General features: G+C 32.5%; 1 protein-coding gene across 1 annotated transcript in view; it reads right to left on the bottom strand.

Moving 5' to 3' along the window:
• Positions 1-928: 928 nt before the first annotated feature.
• LOC132933965 (proton-coupled amino acid transporter-like protein pathetic) overlaps positions 929-19,876 on the bottom strand; it is a 42,363-nt gene continuing 23,415 nt past the window's right edge. Inside the window, exons 3-10 of the mRNA XM_061000239.1 lie at positions 17,477-17,692; positions 16,767-16,917; positions 14,710-14,831; positions 7,059-7,143; positions 6,204-6,530; positions 5,325-5,506; positions 3,498-3,838; positions 929-2,503 (exon numbers count right to left, since the gene is read on the bottom strand). Coding sequence (XP_060856222.1) covers positions 1,977-2,503; positions 3,498-3,838; positions 5,325-5,506; positions 6,204-6,530; positions 7,059-7,143; positions 14,710-14,831; positions 16,767-16,917; positions 17,477-17,692 — 1,951 coding nt within the window. The 3' untranslated portion in view covers positions 929-1,976. The remainder of the gene's footprint in view (positions 2,504-3,497; positions 3,839-5,324; positions 5,507-6,203; positions 6,531-7,058; positions 7,144-14,709; positions 14,832-16,766; positions 16,918-17,476; positions 17,693-19,876) is intronic.

Here is a 19,876-nt window from a genome sequence, read left to right as displayed (position 1 = left end):
AATATTAACACGTCAGCACACGATGAGGATAAACTTGGGCGGCGACGTTTCCGCGTTTACACTACAGCTATAGCGACAATGTACTACCTATACATAATATTATGATAATTGCCATTAATATTATTATTACACTGTGTCACTATTCCGTGCGCGTTTATGCAACACGCGAGGCATGTTACAGGTTGTAACCAAATAAATTATGTTGAAACGATATCATAATAATAATAATATATATATAATACAACAACGTCTGCTGCAACTGTAGCTGTTTGTTGTTGTTGTTATAAATATTATTATAATATATTTAAATAAATTAATACAGAATATTATGCGTTTACCGCATACACGACGGCTTGCTAATGTGTGTGTGCGTGTACGCAATTCTATGTTGTTGTGAAATATGCGTATTTACGCATATACCAGATACCAATATACCTAATATAGGAATAAGATACCTAACTATAAACAGTCATCGACAAAGACGTCGTCGTCGTTACATCGCAGAACAGAACACGCGCGTCTGTGCGAGATAACGATACAGCACATTATTGCTACCTCAGAACTATTACTTTTACAATAATTTATAATATTTATTTGATATTATACTGTACACTGCAATAACTACAAATGGGCATATTATTATGATTTACTGCTTCTCGCGCGACGTTTGGACGCGATGACCGTAACGGCGAGGACGGCCGACGAGGCGATGTATTATTATATACATAAATATTATATAAAGATTATATATATATATATATGGATGTACAATGTACTTAACCACACAATTATGTATATAATAACCGTGCGATGACTGTATATTATTATATTATTTATATAATTGTATAATAATGGTGAGATTACGGTAGTGAGAAAACGTGTAATGATAATAATTAGTACAAGAATAAGAATATATTATACGCAACGATCAATGTGATAATAAATGATATAATAATAATAAACCGATTTTTTTTTAATTGACAGTTATAAATTTATAATATATGATTCGTATAGTATATAGTATTATGAGTACCTTACAAAATGTATTTTATGATTTTCTGTTGAATACTTGCGTTCTTAAGAATCAACAGTGAAATAAATAATAAATTATAATGTGCGAATAGCAAAAGTAGTATAATATTTTGAATTTTAATGATAATTATAATAATAATGTATACTAATGTAATTTATTTATTTCATATTACAAAATAATAATATGTTCTCGTGAACTTGCACGCGTATGTTATATTAAGCCCGACAACGTTAAAAAAAATCAATAATATTAAAACTAAAGATAAATAATAATGAAATTGTCATGATTTTAATGTAAATAATAATAATATAATATAGAGAGAAGCTTAAAAGCGGAAAACAATGTGGAAAAAAATGTTTGCGCTCGCGTAAGACTACACACTAGCTTATCAACTAACAATAATAATAATTAATAATAATAATAATAATAAACTGGAATTATAATATATATAATATCTTACACACGATTAGTTAATAAATAAAAGAAAAAAAAAATGTAAAAAACAAAAGGCAATACAGCAATAATAAGATAATATACATGGGCAGCGGTGTCGATATTGTTATTGCCAAATAATTACATCGACAGTTTAAAAAAATACATCAAAAATGTAGGGACGTCTATAAGTATAAGTATACATGGGGAGGGAGTGGGGGAGGGGGAGAGGGGCAGAAATGTTTTCGAGAATGAATATTAATCGTCGTTGTGACTCGGACAAAAATGCGCACAGGTGATTGAAAAATAAGACAGGAAAGGTGCGTATTACAACAGTGATGAAAAATATAAAGGTATATATAGGTAACCATTATAGCCATGCCGGGCTGTCTGGCTGGCGGGCGGGGGCGGGCGACGACGACTTCAGGTGCAGTGGTCGGTGTATATTATAATATTATTATCTTATTGTATATCGTTTTGTTTTCCCGTCCTCCGAATTCTGTCCGCCGCTCTATAATTGTGGTACCACGTTCGCCGCTACCAGGAACGCTGATTCCGGGCCCGGGCCGATGGTGGTGGTGCCGACAGTGACGGCGGTGCCGTTGCCTTTGGCCGCGTGATGGCCGCCCTCGCCGCTGGCCCCGTAGAACGCCACGATGTCCACGAGCGACGCGTACGTGCCGGACACCAGAGCGATTAGCGCGATCAACACGATGGCCACGTCCTTGGCCACGGTCCAACGGCTCATGCCCTTACGACGGCGCCGCGTGGACCGGCCGCTGCTTCTCCTCCGCTGTGGCTGTCGCTGCACCGCCTCCAGGTCAGTGTCGTCGTCCACCGCGTAGTAGTCGCCGTCAAAGTCCAAGTCGTCCTCCGAGTCGGTCGCGTCGTCCGTGTCCTCTCCGTCCTCGTCGCCGTGGTTCCAGAACGCGGCCAGGTGGATGACGGCCGGACACATCAGGCCCAGTATTGAGAAGAACACCGCGCCGATGAGCGAAATGAACGGCGCCAGGTCGGGCACCAGGGCGGCGATGAACACTGCGAACATAATAATATTATATTGTTAAATGTAAAATGTATTTGCATGCAAAATGTAAAACTGCAGTTGCAGGTTGCACGCATAACGTCATTAGTTCGTGAGTATAATATTATGTAATAATATTCGATTGATACGCGAGTATCAGTTGTATCAGAAATACAATTTTTCGGCAGATACAAGACAAAAATGTCATTGAATATTATTTTTTTTAATTTTGTCGAACTATTATAATATTACTTTCTTTGTGGACCTCGGAAAAATGAATATGATTAATAATTTATTAGATAGAATAGTTTTTGATTGATTAGGAAGTTGCATTTTGTATACGACCATGCAAAAAAAATTATAGCAAGCCTACAGGCTATATTACACAAACATTTTATCTATTTGGGCTACACATGTAGGTAACCACGATGTGTTATGCCAACATATCATTATGTAGAGTCAATTAAACTATTTTTTAATAAAATTATGAAAGAAAACGTATGACATTACTTTACAGAAACAGGTTTTCTTGTTACTTGTGGGCATACAAAAAAATTTGTGAAAATATCAAGTTTTTAGTTTTGGTATTTGATAAGACACAGGTACGCAGCCTATTGCATATTTTGCATAATTTCGTGTCTTCGTACGATATGGGTCGTATATTATATTTCGTCACATGAATCGAATAATAAATAAAATAATATACACTCGAATACTTTATGCGGATGTCAGCGATAACAACTATGTCTACTAATTGGCATATCGAACAGCATACAGTGATACTACAATACGATATAATATAACATAGATAATAATAATTATTAATTATTATTGTCAGGTGATGTTGTATCCTGGAGCTTTTGACAATCGGTCGTTCGAGTATAATCGTAATCGTATAAAATCCGTCGAATCGTCCAGAGTCACATAACCACGTTGGAAAATACATTTAATAACACCTACGCCTACAACTGATATCGCAATAAAATTATGTTTATAACATTATCTCACCGGTTCCCAGGATCATGCAGGCCCTCATCACGTAGTACGCCCCTTCCATGGGCTTGTCCTGCAGGTTGGATTCGAATTCGAGCTGCTTTTTCTCGTCCACGGACGTGGCGCTGGTCGTGGTAACCGCTGTGGCCGTAGACATGGTGCTACCGGCGATGGTGTTGACGGGCGCGCCGCAGGACGTCGCCGTCTTGCTGTCCGCGGAATACTTGCCGTTTTGCCGACGCTTGCGCAGCCACGGCTCCAGGCGGGTCCACACTATCTCGCTGGGCACGCAGAACTGCAGACCGTACGAGAACAGTATGGACAGCGCCACCATGATTTTCACCGACTCGGCGAACCTGCAGCATGATAATATTGATTATGTCGTTTGTTGAGTGGAATATTGTACGCGTTTTAGGTTCGCGCCAAGTCTCTATACTACATTGGTACCTACCTCGTATATTTTATATTAACTATAATATTATATAGATGTGTCCTTCCTAATTATCACTGAACACACGCTTTTTGGTCATAATATATTATTATTATAATTGAGAGTAAACGATGATGATTTTTTGTCGCACAGAAGCTTTTCTGAGCCAGCGATAAAGAAACTAACGACAAAACGATAGTGAAAAGAGGTACAATCATGTTAACGTTAACAATGATGGTGTCAGCAATGGGCTAACAAATTTTTATACGAATCGCACATACGCACCCATAATAGTTTAACACCAACGACTGTTATACTGTATTACGTCACTTATTTTTACAGACAAATATTTATTAACATTATTTTTTGGATTTTAGAAAATTTGAAATTAAAACTTTAAACTAGTTTCCTCAAAAGTTGAAATAAATTATATATGATATCAATACTGATGCCATACTGAGTTGTTTAAATCATTTTTACAAAAGAAAAAATATATTTTGAAAATTGAATTTTTATTTATTTGCACAAGATGTATAATTTCTATTTTCGTTTCTGTCAGCTTTTACTAACACAATTTATACATTCAAGGATGTAGTTTCTAGTAAAATCCCGATTATTATTAAGTTTTTCAACTTTTACAGAGTAACTTACTCCTAGTAAATGAACTAGTAAAATCTAGCTTTACTTAGTGATCGAGCATTGATGGTAACATAAATAACATGCATATAATATATAGGTAGTAATGAAATATACACCTCGTAATATATTATATTACGTACGCGAATCAGACTGAAAATTATGTATTGGCCAAATGCAACAGTAAAACGGATGTAAAAAATAAAATAAAACCACCACTCTCAGAGATTTTAAAAACATAAAAAAATATTTATTGAGCTCTTAAAAACACTAGCTACACTAATATCCTATATATTTTCAAGATACGTCAATGGCCAAGTGTTGATTTTTCATTATTGAAAAATATTCGTTAAAAAATTTTAATTTTCTTTGGTTATATCATAGAAAATGTCGTCGTGAAAATCTATGACTTTTGACGTTAAGTCTGCAAATGCTTTATCAACTGTGACGAGTGACTAGGTAAAGTTTATCATTAAAGTTAATTTCGCAGCATAAATATTTCTTTAGAAACACCATTTTCTTTTTTATAACATATATATTTATTTACAGCTTTGATATTTTAGTATTTTACGCATACTATTTATTACCTTCAAGCCATATAGATACAAAGTCGACTGTATTTAATTAATGTTGTAAAATGTAGATTAGCAATTTTGCATAATTTGAACGTTTTAGTACCTATAATATCTACATATTTCCCTTTTTTTTTTCCTACATAAGTGCATGCATTTATAGATATTATGGTATTTTGGCGCTGCAATTCCATTTATACGTACAGATCGTTGGGTAGATTGAGCGTGATCGAGCCGTCAGTGGCGTCACCGAAACGCAAATATCCAAGAAATCCGGCGACCGAATATAAGCACACGACCAGCACCATGGCGGCGTTCAGAACTCCACAAGGACGAGCCTTGAGGAATCGCTGTGGATGGCGCATCGAGTTCTCGATCGGGAGTACCTGAAAAAAGTCGTGTTGTGTGTCAGCTATTTTAAAAGTTATACGGTTGTGGTTTCACGCGATGATTGGAATGCATTTCACCGTAAGATGCGGTTCTATTAATGTTCTAATACAGTTGGTTTCGTGAATTTGATTTCTCATCATTATATATTATATATAACCATAAAGGTATTTTTTTACGAAATCGGAATAAAAAAGTATTGAATTTGAATATTTTGATTCGCAGTACAGCACGCGCGAGTTCTATAAGCTGTACCTACCTACGAAACACTACAGAATTTCCCTCTACCATGTACATAAAGAGGGTGCTGAAAATGAATCTTACATAATATGAAACTATATAGTCATTATAATAGTCTACTTATAATATTCGTCTGGTCGTTATAAGTGTGTAGTTTGATACTTTGATAGTATTCACAGCTAGGTACGTCGTGTGCAGTATTGTGCGAGGGCTTAGTTATAATGTTTACAACTACTGGTAACCAATATGGTTTAAAAGTTGAGCTGTATTCAATTCTAGTATACTCGGTTGCAAATGGGTTAATACTTGTTACATGATTCCAAAAAAATAACGTCCAATCAGAATATGATTTGATCGACACGACACACGACGTAGTGCTGTGAATCCGGCTTTAATATCATAGGTATTAATCTATATATAATATGTACCCGAACCGGGGTAGATGTAGGTACTCACGGTGCCAATGCCCTCCATGGCGAACAGGACGGTGGCGAAGAACAGAGGCATGTGGCCTACGGGGGCGATCCACGGACGGGATCCTATGTCCGGCAGTGGTACGGCCGCCGTCAGGGCACTCTCGTCGGCGAACAGGCTGACGCCGGTCACCACCCACGACATGGTACATCCCAAGCCGACCAGTATGAACGCGGTGGCTATGGCTGAGAACGGGACCAGCAGTCGGAGCGAACGGACGATGCCGAGTGGCACCAGTGGAATGGCCAGGCCGAGGATCCAGGCGCGGACGGGCATGTGCCATTCCGGCGGAGTGTGCGTGTCAGCCACCTGTGTGTGGACAAAAAAAAAATTAAAAATTACATTTTTTTCTAACATAATATTTTCCGCGTGTGTACAGAATGTACAAGTAGAAAAAGTCAGAGGTTAAATCGTATATATGTCGTGTGCTGTGAGGCTGTATGCATTTGCGCGCGCGCATGAGTATTTAATATATAACCTATATGTAAGTGGGTAGTATAATGTCATAACCATGGTCCTCAATCGTGGTCCTGGGGAGGAAAGCATCGAAACAATAATACAGACTATTATAATAAGAGCTGCAATATTGTTTTCAAGAAATATTCACAGCAGGCTTATAGTATTAGCCAATGAAAATTAAGAAGACGGCACTACAGGAGAAAATATTATGATAAGTGACGGTTAGAAAAAAATTCGTTGGGATAATAGGTGAGACAGCTTCGACTCAAGACGTGATGATTTGGCGAATTTAACACTCCCAAAAATAAATGTCTTACAATTTTCTATAGGACCTTTTGTGCGTGTGTTAGACGTGTAGTTGTTGCCCTATAATATTACCTGCTTGAAGGAAGCGGCGACGAGCACTACGTATACGGTGTTACCAAAATAATATGTGCAGAACAAGGCGGCGTTGACAAACTCTCTGCGTGTGGTGGTGAATTCAGTTCAAAAATATAGTTTGCAATTCGTTGTGTTGAACGGGGTGCATCAAAATGTAAACAAAAAGGAAAAAACACATTAGAAAATTAGTTTTATTTGGTGCCTGCACTATATGATATATGATATTTTCTTAAGCCACCGCAATGTTGAAAACCATTCGTGCTATCCTACATTATGCTGTAATCGCATTTATTGAGGTAAAAACAAAATTTATTGGTAGATAATTGATAATAAATTACCAACTAATATTATACTCGGAATGAGAAAAACGAGTTAAACAAGTCTTAATATTAAAATCAAACATTTAACTGTCAGTGAATAATGACTCTCTCTCTCTCTCTCTCTCTCACTATATTATACTAATATACTATATTGGCAAAAAACGTCTTTAAACGTATTAGATATATAGTATATTCATTCTGGAAGTTTGGACAAATATACAAGTCCATATTAAATAGTCCCATGTCGTTACATTCTGCCACCATGTGTACATTTCGCGAGTGTGCAATATGAGTGTATAATGTATAGTAATATATTATATACTATATATATATGTACGGTAATACCTATGTATATTACTATATTAGGTACCTATAACATATATTTTACGAGAAAACAGTGTTTGGAATTTGCAAACATATGAATATTACTTGGTATAAAAATATTATGTTCAAAGCTACAGCGATTGAATGTTGTTTACATACATTTTTATTTTATTTCAGTTAATGCTAAAGTTGCAATAAAGTATTTATAAAATATCAACTTACGTTCAAATTAAGAATATACTTATTATTTATTTTAATATTTACTTAACTAATTATAATTCGGCATTAATTGTACCTACATATTATTATGGTACAGACATTTCGTCAAACTCGACTTTCTTTTAAAATACCTACTTATTCCTCTGCGGTTTATCAAGGCGGCACCTCTGCCAAGACCAGATTTCCTAATGACAATATTATTATTGTATCTGGCAGGCGGCAATATACAATAAACTATTACTATACCAATTATAGAATATATACAATCTATGTAATATGTATACATTGACTATAACGTGACTTATATCGTTGCACAACATGGTAGGAAATTGTATATTTGATCGTTCGTAAAAGGTCATGCTTCATGATATTTTGGATATAGTTATATCTTCATAAAAGGTTATGACATTTTGTTATTGACTGATGTTGTTTAAAAAATAAAATGTTTACAGATTAATAATATTAATCAGTAATCACCAAATAGTATGTGCAAACATAATGGACAATCCATAATATCATTCCAATCACTGAATTACATATTATAACATATTATTATTATACTATCCGTACTTTGACACGTATTTCGAGAGGGTAATAAACTAATGGGACTCAACTAACTTATTACAATAAGTATTGAATAAAGAATTAAAATATATTTGTAAATAATATTAAGTTTAGCTTAATGAAACTCTATAGTAGGTATTGATAAACGTGCCTATATCGAGGTTTGTATTTTATCATACTGCAAATTCATATATATATATATTACCATTTACCATTGATTATAATTACTAGTATTTATGATCAATGATATTACCTACCTATACGAAGGAAAATAATAAACAAAATATATTTTTAATAGATTAAGAAAAATACTGTTTTTTAAAATAATATTTTAATATATTAATGTACCTCATCAGTTAGCGTCAGTCGTAACTATATCTATTTTTTTTTTAAATCATTAAATTCAATTAAATGTTTAATAAATATTTGCAATAAGTGAAATATTACTATTATTATATACATATGAGTATATAGTGTGAGAAACTTATAGTTCTCACGTTTTTGGAAATCATTAAATCATATATTTAGTTGCCTATATCTACCTATGTTTGAGGTGATTTAATAGTAATTAGAATAAAGTATAATAGTATTAATAGCCCTAAGTATGTTTATTACCCTTTAATATATTGCCCTAATACAAATTCACAAGTACTAGCATAATTAATATTAAAATGGAAAACTTGATAAGGCAATTAGTTAGAGATAAAAGTAAAAAACATTTTGTATTAAGCTTGAAAATTGTCAAAATGTTTCACAATGTCGTTTCTATGTTAATTTAATAATAAAATACTATTCTATAAATGCAATAAACCAATACGATTATAATTTTTTGAACTACCTACGGGTGTGATTTAAATTTTAAAATTTTTCACGGTTTTTAAACAATGTTTTGAAAAATTATGGATAACTATTTAAAATTTTAAGAATGACCTCTAAATAATCAATTATAGGTATTCAATTTAAAATGTATAGATATGACTACATCTTCATTAAGAGGAGTTATATGAGATTTTATCAATTTCTAACATTTCTAAATGGATAGGCATGGGTATACATATAAGTTATAACTAGAACTATAAGAAAAACACTTATTTAAAATTTGTAATTTGTATAGATTCTGAGCGAGACATTGAACAAATTCATGACATTGATTTAAAAAATTATTATTTCATTGTCATACATTAAAGCAATCATTTTTAAATTAAATGTTTGATACTTAGTAAATATTATTGATATTATAACATGTTTTCATTTAAATCTCACATTCATTAATTCTTATAAGGTCGCTAAACAAAATTCCGTATGTGTCTTAATCTTGTTGATAACTACTATATTAATAAACAAATTAAAATGTATTGAAATAATTCAGTGACGTCTGACAATTTTAATAAATTAACATTATATAATATTGTATGCATTTTGCATAATATAGGTACTGCCAACGTATTAGCATACAGCTTTTAATTATAGATTAAAATGTTAAAAACCTGTAATAAATTAATTTTTATTTTAAGATTTACTTGTAAATTATAATTACAAACTTTGCATGTTCTTACATAAGTATGTACGATGAATTCATCCGTATGATTGTGTTTATATATGAGTTCGTATATTTATTTATTTAAGTAGGTGTAGGTGTATCGTTTGCATAAATATATGATTATATAATTATAATTAATTATGGAAACTATTAGAATAATAGAGTTACCAATACTCTATTGATAATTTATTATAATTGTTTACCTACAAGTTTATTATAATAATCAAATAATAGAGAGTTATTGAATATATTTTAATAATTTATTTCATTATAAAAATCATACTTATACATTGCAAATAAATAATTAATATAATGTATCTGAAATAGTATAGGTACCTATATTGTGTTATGAAAGTTAAAATTTAACTTTCCTTCAACTCATTTTGGTATTTTTTTTTATTTAAACAATACAGACATATTATACATAGCTACAGCGATGTAAATATTATATTTTTCTAATGTATTGGTAGAGTTGTATATATTTACTAAGGATAAGTATTAACATAATATCTTTAGTTTTTAATTTCCGGAGGTTTAATACTCTCGCTTCATATATTATTTAACTGTAATAAAAAATTCAGTAAGGTACTATATGAATGTTCCACAAATTTAAAATTTAAATAATGTGCCTAATTTAAAAATAAGTAGACACATAATAATGTAATATCATTACATTCAACAGCAAAATAAGAATGAAGATTTTAAATGTAGGTATGTAATTATAGCTTGCTGTTATATATATTATATTTAAAAAAATTAATTATAAAAACGTGAACTTGAATACCTTTTAGAACTCGTAAAAAATAATAGTCTTCGATAAAAACTATTAAAATCTAGAATGGAATAATTAGAAAAACTAACTGTAGTAATTGTACACTGTACAGCTATATTAAAATACGAATAAAAAAATGTCTACAGACGATTTTTCTCAGTCTTCATCTTTATTTTCTCAAAAAATAATTGTTTGGGTGTAGGTATTATTTTATTATACTTTAAATTAAATTAAATATATCGTAATTTAACCTATGTATATAATTCTCACTATAAATACTGTAATCGCTAATGTTGGTACAATTATTTATATACCTACGTATTTAGCATATTTAAATTATTTATTTAGAATCGTTATATTCGTTAACATTAAATTATAAACTAGTATGTACTTAATGTTCTTATCATGAAATTTCAGTCGTTTACTACACAAAAATGAAAATTATTCATTATACAAATATCTTAACACAAAGCGAAATACATTTTAAAAAATATTGCTCAAACTCTCAAAGCCACTAAAACTTGACACGGGCAATAAATATAAGTCAACAATTAGATAATTCAATATAACATTATTTCATTCAAAAGAATGTGAACAAATTGTTTGTAGGTATACTTCCATAATCATAAATATACCTAGCTCATCGTAATTACATGTATAGAAATTGTATTAAATACATAATACATATTAAGATTAATTTTATTTTGTTCCTTTTGATTAATGTACATACTTGTTATTAATGCACAGATAAAAATATATTGGACAATTTTTGTTTTGTATTAAAATAAATTAGTAAGTTAAGTATTATTATAACTTATCAAATCAAAGAAAATACGGTTACAGCAATAATACCTACAGACTATACAGAGTATGACGTATGGTAGCAAAACAATCGAGTCAGTGTTCTATAACTCGTACCAAAATTTTAAATCAATTTGATTTATCTATAAGTATGATATTAATGTTATAACTGTATTATTCAATTATTATTTAATATATCTGGAAAAAAATAAGTTTTTAACAAAAATAACTAAGTTAAAATAAAAGAGCTGTCAAGCAGTCAAAATTTAAGAAATAATATGTTTTTGAAATTTTTTGAAACCTTTTACGAATACTATCGTCATTAAAATATTTTTTAAAGGTTTCTGAAATACATCATGATAATTGATAATATTATAATGTTGTAACTTAAATGTGTGATGTGTGTGCATGTTATTTTTTTTCTACATATAGGACCTCGTAATTTTTACATAGATTTGGAGTATCGCATTTAAAAATTTTATCGACATTTATCGAAAAAAACTTAAAATTGATAAAATGTTTATAAATACTTCAAAAAGAGTTAAAATATTTTAAAAATTATACTATATGTATGGAAAATGATAAAATAATCATTTGGTGAACATTTCGGGTACCTATACGGTTAAGCATTTTTAAATAAGAACAAATTAAAAAAGTCGTTCCATGAGAAATCAGGTGCATAATATTATCCAATGTCGAAACAATTTGAACTAAAAACGCTTATATAAAATTGATTTTACTTGCCGGTAAAATTATATTCTTTTGTTATAAAGGTGTAAAAACGATGGGAAATCTTGTATTCAATTTTCAAAACTTAGATATAAAAATAATAATTTTTAAGAATTTCTAACTCGTAATAATTTGAATTATTAGTGAAAATAATATACCAGCCGCTATGGCTTTTTCAGCGTAATTCAAATAATCAACTTCTATACCGAAAGATAGACAATTCTTTTCTTGATGTTCGTGGACTTTGATTTAATTAATATGAACAGAAAAAAAGTTGGTAGTTATTTTAAAGACACTTGTAAACAGAAATGTATGATAGGCTTCGCAATTAATTTTGTCCCGACTCCTGGGCCTCACAAACCCTTGAAACTAGCCCTGTTACTATGCAAATATAATCTATTAGGATATTTTATTTATATATTATTTCCACAAATGTGTAAATTTTTTAATATCAAATAGTTATACTTATTGCTTATACACAATTTGACATGTTCAAAAAAATTGTGCCAATCGATTTACTTGCAAACTAGTTCATGTATTTTGTCATTAGACATTGGTAATCATGATTCATTACTCGCTATTGTATTATAACGTTTGGATAAGAGTATACGATATAATTATACAATTTTATACATAATAATATGATTTTGATATTTTGAAAGGACTGAAGGACAGCGGTGATTTTGATAAGATTTAATTTATGTAATATTGTTAAAACGAGAGTGTGTTTAACAAAACTTACCAGCTTATTTTGTTAGTGTTTGTTGTCAGTTGTTGATGGTTGTATGAATTAAACTACTATTCTGCCATTGCGAGCAATTATGATTCTGATCTGCTGGTCGATCACACAAAGATGTTTACCCAAAATAACAACTAACTATAGTGTGTAACTACGCTAACAACTACGCTGTGAAATATATAACAACATTTTGAATCACCGAAATCTATGTTATTAAATTTTGCTCTACTCAAATAATTATAACCGATGAAAGTACATTCATCAGCTTCTGTCAACCAAACCAAAAACAACCTTCACACTTCACACACGAAATATCCAGAATATGCCTGGAAAAAAATCCGAAAACCTACTACACAGTACACATCACGACAACACGCTATGGTCCGGAAGTCGTTAGCGTATCGCTATTGTTCATTTTGACTTTTTTTCATCATATATTTTTGCTTATCATTTTATTTTTCATTCATATTATAAGACGAATACCTTGATTACAATTTATTGAAACCAAACGCGCAAAGCCTTTACGGTAAATGTATTTTTAATTGAATTCAAAAACCTTGACGCTATGATTTGAATGTGCTCAAAAAGTAAACTTTTATGCCTCAATAAAAACAATTAAAATATTAATGCGATACTCAATCCATTTTTGATTTTTATACATATAATTTTTAAGACCAATGAACAACAAATAATTATTGAAATTAACATAATATAGTTAATAGTTCATAATATAAGTTTCTAAACATACGTACTTAAAAAAGCACAAAAAAAATATTCTAAAAATCCATATTTAAATTTATAATTTTTGAAATTTTTAAATATACTTACTCAAAGAAAATTTTTTCATGTAAACATTTTCAGAAAAATGATCGGCTAAATAATATTTAGTAGAAAATTATGGTTCTCATTTAAAAAACAGAAGTTTGTCTCCACAAGACAGTCTTAATAGTAGTACAAAAAATCTCAAGAATTTTAAAATATGGTTATCAGTATATTATTTAAAATTCAAAAATCAGATTTTGAGTAACTAAATTATTGAAGAAAAAAAAGCGGGTGAGCATGCTTGGCAAATCATTCTGTATGCCTGGATCCCTACGTTTTAAAAAATCACTTAAAAAATGTATTTTAAAATCTCCTGTATTTACGATATCAAAAAAAAAAAATGCGATTGTACCAACAAAAAAAGGTTAGGTACTAAAAAAAGATACCGCTATTATATGTAAGTTACCTATAATAACAATATTACAAAAGCATCGTCGACTACTACTGTGTACCTATTGTAGCTGTCATCGCGACTCGCCTGTAATAATAAATTATAATATCGTTGCGGTGCGGCGACCGTAGCGATCGGTCACTATACATATGCACTTATATAGTTTATTATTATTACTATACTATAACGTTTGCCGCCCACCTGCCAAAAAGAGCATGTGGGGACGTCAATAAAATTAAATCGCTGGTTTTCAGTCTCGCGGGCGGCGACCACAGTTGTAATGATAGATTATTATACAAATATACCATTATAGGTATGCTGCTTATCTATTACGAGTATAAATCCGATTTCGAGGGTCACAAAAATGAAAACAAATAAAATAATTAAGCCGGAAACCGCTAAATAAAATATGTAAACATAACATTACCTGGCGAACGGGGCCCAGGCACGGAATCGGCGCGGACCAGTGCTGAACGCGGCTGCGGCGGTGTCGGCAAAGCCGAGGGCCGGGCGGCGAGTGCGGCGGGCTAGCGCTTGCGAACACAGCACCTGAAAAACAATATCAGTGTCAAGAAGTTAGTTTAGTTAGGCATGTGATTGCGAGACGTTAACGTAATAATCATAATATTACTAAACCGCAAAAGAACCATAATATATATTATAATATTACATTGCACTATGCTGGTATTATTTAGGACATATATAGGTACATGAAATAATATTGTCGGATAATTGTAATTATAATACGCAGCGGGAAAAAATTACCAGATAGGTGTATCATTATCATTAAAATATATTGGATGAACAGACTCAAGGTTGTGATTTTTTTTACAAAACTTTTTACAAAATATTTCCGGACTATATTTTTATTTTTTATTTTTTATCTACCTATCTCTATTTCCATTATTTATATTCTATATATTATTTTAACAGAACATTAAAATATATTATACTCACACATTTACGTTTCACACGCATGTTCAACATAATATTATATTAGATTTACGTTCGCATTTCCGTTACGGTTAGTATAGTTGCCTTATTCTAAGTAGAGAAAATGTACCAATTGCCAAACATATAAAGATGATAACATATACATTATGTCGATGGTTTTTTTCTAAATGTTAAGCGTATTATAAGTATAGATAAAATATAAAAATTTAAATATACTGTTTTTTATGTTTTTAAATTAAATTTAAATATGATGCGAGGTAAATTTACTCTAATATCAAAAACAACAAAACTGCATTGTTGGAGGAACGTAAGAACGTGCGAGAAAACGAATGCATTCTCAATCTCTACAGTGAAATATTTGAATCGTCATTTAATATTTGCCTTAGCTATAAATTATATTTTATATAAAATTAATTTGTATTTCAATGATTGGTGTATATACGCATATAGATACTTGAAATGTTCTATTTTTAAAAAATATATTTTTGGTTTATGACGATGAATTAAAAAATGTTTATTTTTTAGTCAAAAGCTTTAAATGTCAATACAAATAAGTTTTTCTAAAACAATTAAGAAATATAAAAAATACATAGTCGCATTTTTTTATTAGCGTTCGAAGTTAAAATGTTGATTAAAATTCGTCAAAATCACGAACATTGTTTTTTTGTTTGTTATTGTGATTCGAAAAAAATTAACTGTAAAAAATTGAAAAATTCCATTATTGCCTAACTACTTAAATAATATTACATTTTCTCTACCAAAACCATGTATATATTAAAATTTTTTTACGAACCTATTCCACACCGTTCTCCGGTAGGTTGTTAGTACGTCGATATTGGTTTTTAAAAATAATTTATAATAATAAAATAGGTATGCTATGGTTTTGGTAAAAATGTATTCAACCTACCGCATATTACAAACTTCCTACTTTCCTAATAATAATATAGGTACAAATGTAAATAAATTATAAAATATCATTAAAAATAGAGGCTGACACACACACACCGTTCAGAAATGTTTATCGTTAGCAATGTTTAACGTTGGATTCAAATCCATCACATTCATTAAATAGTGACCTACACGACGATGAAATACACTTGAAAGTCAAAATCTTCTGCGCTACAGCAGTGCAACTTCTCAGGTTTATTTTTAATATTAATTTAGCTACTTTAATTAATAGTTTAAACATTTTCTTTTTTTAACTGCTATTTTCCCAAATAACAATTTAGTTTAATATTGTATATAGCTGCACTAACAAGGGCTTGGAAAAAAATGAAATAGAAACACGATTTGAAGAAAGAATATTATCGATTAATTTATATTCCGAAAAATTATGAGTGATGACTCGGGCGACTTAATTGGAACCTAACCTGTAGTACATATAGGTAATATAGGTATATTCCTCATATACCCTGAGCGTTGATATAAAAATTAAGTTTACCAGAAGTCGGGGTGATGATTTTGAAAAAAAATATAATAACAATGTGATTTTTAATACATGAAACAAAATAATTTTGTCGTACGACTCACCAGAAGGTATATGCAATGCGTGCAAAGCGCTCCGATTGCTGCCGTGCCGACAAGTCCGAAGATGAGCCCACCGTTTTTGAACGCGTTTGGCATGGCAAGGATACCACTTCCGAGGCTGCTCTTGATTAGATGTAATAAGGCGCCGCTGTCACTATATTATATAAATCGTGTATTACAATGATGTTTAGGAAAGGATGAAAAAAACAAACAAACCTAATATTAAATATTTATTACACGGGAAAATAAAAATGTGATGAATTATGTTAAAAAGTAATTTAAAAAAGGTCTGCGAGGCCTTTGCGGGTCGCCACTGCAGCCGTTAGTGCTATATATTATGCCATACATATTATATAATATATAATATACGTACATAGCGTACAAGAGCACCAACTTACAATAAGACCCCTATTTGCTCACAAACTACATAATAATATAGACCCTGCGAGTGGCCTTTCCTTTCGACCACTTGCATGAAAAAATAATTAATTAAAATGATTCAATAAAATGTAATTGACCACTAAATCATGTGTAAGAGACCATTAGCTCATACTATTGACTCAATAAATGTTTAGTTCATGCAACCCGATAATACCTATAGTATCACATAATATTAAATCGTCAAGTTATCGTGAGTAGGTACCGCAATAGTTCAGGTACAATAATAATATTATATACGCGATGTCTTTTCTTATATATTTTATTATACTTACGTGGTCGCCTTAGACTTGTCCCGCATCTGGAACGGGTCGTAACGGGGCTGCTTCTTTCCGCCTTTGCGGCGTCGTCCACCGACCATTCCGTTGCCATCGGCCTTTTCGCCGTTTCCACCGGATATGATGTACGATGTGGCCGTCGCGGTTCCGTCGCCGACGCTTCCACTATTGCTGCTGTTGCTTCCGCTGCTCGAGTACTCGGTCAGCTTCATACTGTTGTTGTTGTCAGCGGTAGTGTGTTCGTTGACGGTGTTGTTGTTGTTGTTGTTGTTGTTTGCAGCGGTGACGGCGATACAACGCGACGATACGCATTGGCACACACGGAGACGGAACACGTCGTTTTTATTCGGTACGTGTAAGCACAATGAACGTCGGCCGAACAATGAATGACCGCACGCCGCACAAAGACGATGGTATAGTTTGGACGATGGTTGGCGTCGTACCGAGAGAGATGGATGTGGCCCCGGAGAACGTGAAAAAAAAAACCCAATTCGATTACAATAATGTAATTTTATTATTATTATTATTACTATTATTATTATTCTATTTCATCACGTACGCCCTCACGCGGCATGTGCATACATCACATCATCCGCAAATTCGTTGTCGTATACCTTAGTTTTATGCGCTAATAATATATATTAACAAAATGTATATAATTGTATATATTATAATGTATAATATAATGACAGGTACTGCACGCCGATGGTAATTATAACCGCAAGTACCTACGGGCTACGGGTATACCTAACCTCCCATCATGTGATAATATGTAGGTATATACCTACGTGTCATGTCGCATACGATTATCGGTGTTTACGATGCATAAAAAAAATCCGCAAACGTTTCCTGCATATTCTGACACCCAGGTATCGAGATACCTGGGTGTCAGAATATGTCTCGCCCGCGCGATATCGAGAAAATATCCCGGGAAAACGCCGCGATTTTCCGCGAGTATAAAGGTCTAATTTAACGCGCTTTGAGTGCGGAAAATCGTATGATGGGGACACGATGGACGCGATGAGCACGAATGTACGCGAACCGTCGAGTCAAGACGACGGCAGCTGATGCAGCGCAGAACGAACGAACAATATATTATACGAAACTATTCTCGACAAGCGTACTATACACAATACAAGTAAGAGTACGTGTAGCGTATAGGCACGCGCATAGTTTTGTAACCATATACATAGTTACTGGTTGGGTTTAGGTGTATATTATACTACGTGGGCATATTATATGCAATGCATTAGTGCGAGTTGTGTGAAAAACGCGCACGGGAGCGCGAAAGAATGTCACGTGTCTCCGCGAGAAACATAATACCTATGTCGCATGTTTCCGCAGTTGTCGGGAGGTACCTACCTAAAATGGGTAATTTTACTACAATCGAAATCGCTTTAACGTCGTGTAGGTACGCGCGTTTTATGGTATATGCCCACAAAACACACACGTAGCCGTGGTACCCGCGAATTGTAAGGTTCCAATAATGTGTAGGTACACGGCGGTAATAATATTATTATTATTATTATTATTGTGCACGACATAACATATAGCATAATATACCTACATATTATTATAATAATTATGTGTTAACGAGATTATAACGCGGGGCATACACTCCTCTCACACCGGCGCAAGTTACATAATAAATTAACACTGTCTCGTTCGTATATCATTATCAGCTGCAGCAGTGTAACGCGGACGGAGAGAGAGATACGATGACTGCGCGTACGTAGGTACTGCGAGAGGAGATAATAATAATTATAATAATATTATAATTTTGTATACCTACCTATTAGAAAGTACGCGAGAGAATTCATTCACGATTAATCTCGTCGTCGCATTGCCCGAGTGATTCGCGTGATGATTTCGCGGCCCGAAGAAATGTCGAAGATTAAACGGTAGGCACGCGGCCGGTGTGTACGTGTGCTTGCAAAGTTGCTCATATTATATTATTATGTGCATTTTTTGAATAATCGGAATGCGCTTAAATGCAGTCCGCCGCGGTGGCCGGTTTATTGACGAATCGAACGAGCTCACACCTATACGCCGCGACCTGTTATAATTTTTGCTACGCACTTTATTTCGGACGTGTTCATCACAAGATTTTGGTCGATTTAATCACCCGTCATTCGAACTAGGACACGATAACGTAGGTATTACGACTCGCGAGGGACAAGTTTTTCGGTACCAATGGTGTATGAAATTCATGACTGGCCAGTGGCAATGCATGCAGATAATAATATAACACTATACTCTCATACTTTTGTGCCAAAAAAATGGGGGAGAGGGCATAAAAAAAAAGTTGAGCTTCAGTAGCAGTCGTACAATATTGAACGCATGGCGTGGTGCCTGCACAACGTGGACGGTCCATGGGACATGTAGTGGTGGTGTGGT

This window comes from Metopolophium dirhodum, chromosome 1, assembly GCF_019925205.1.
Source record: "Metopolophium dirhodum isolate CAU chromosome 1, ASM1992520v1, whole genome shotgun sequence".
NCBI lineage: Eukaryota > Metazoa > Arthropoda > Insecta > Hemiptera > Aphididae > Metopolophium > Metopolophium dirhodum.
The sequence above is the reverse complement of the archived record's forward strand: the minus strand, read 5'-3'. Positions and strand labels throughout refer to the sequence as shown.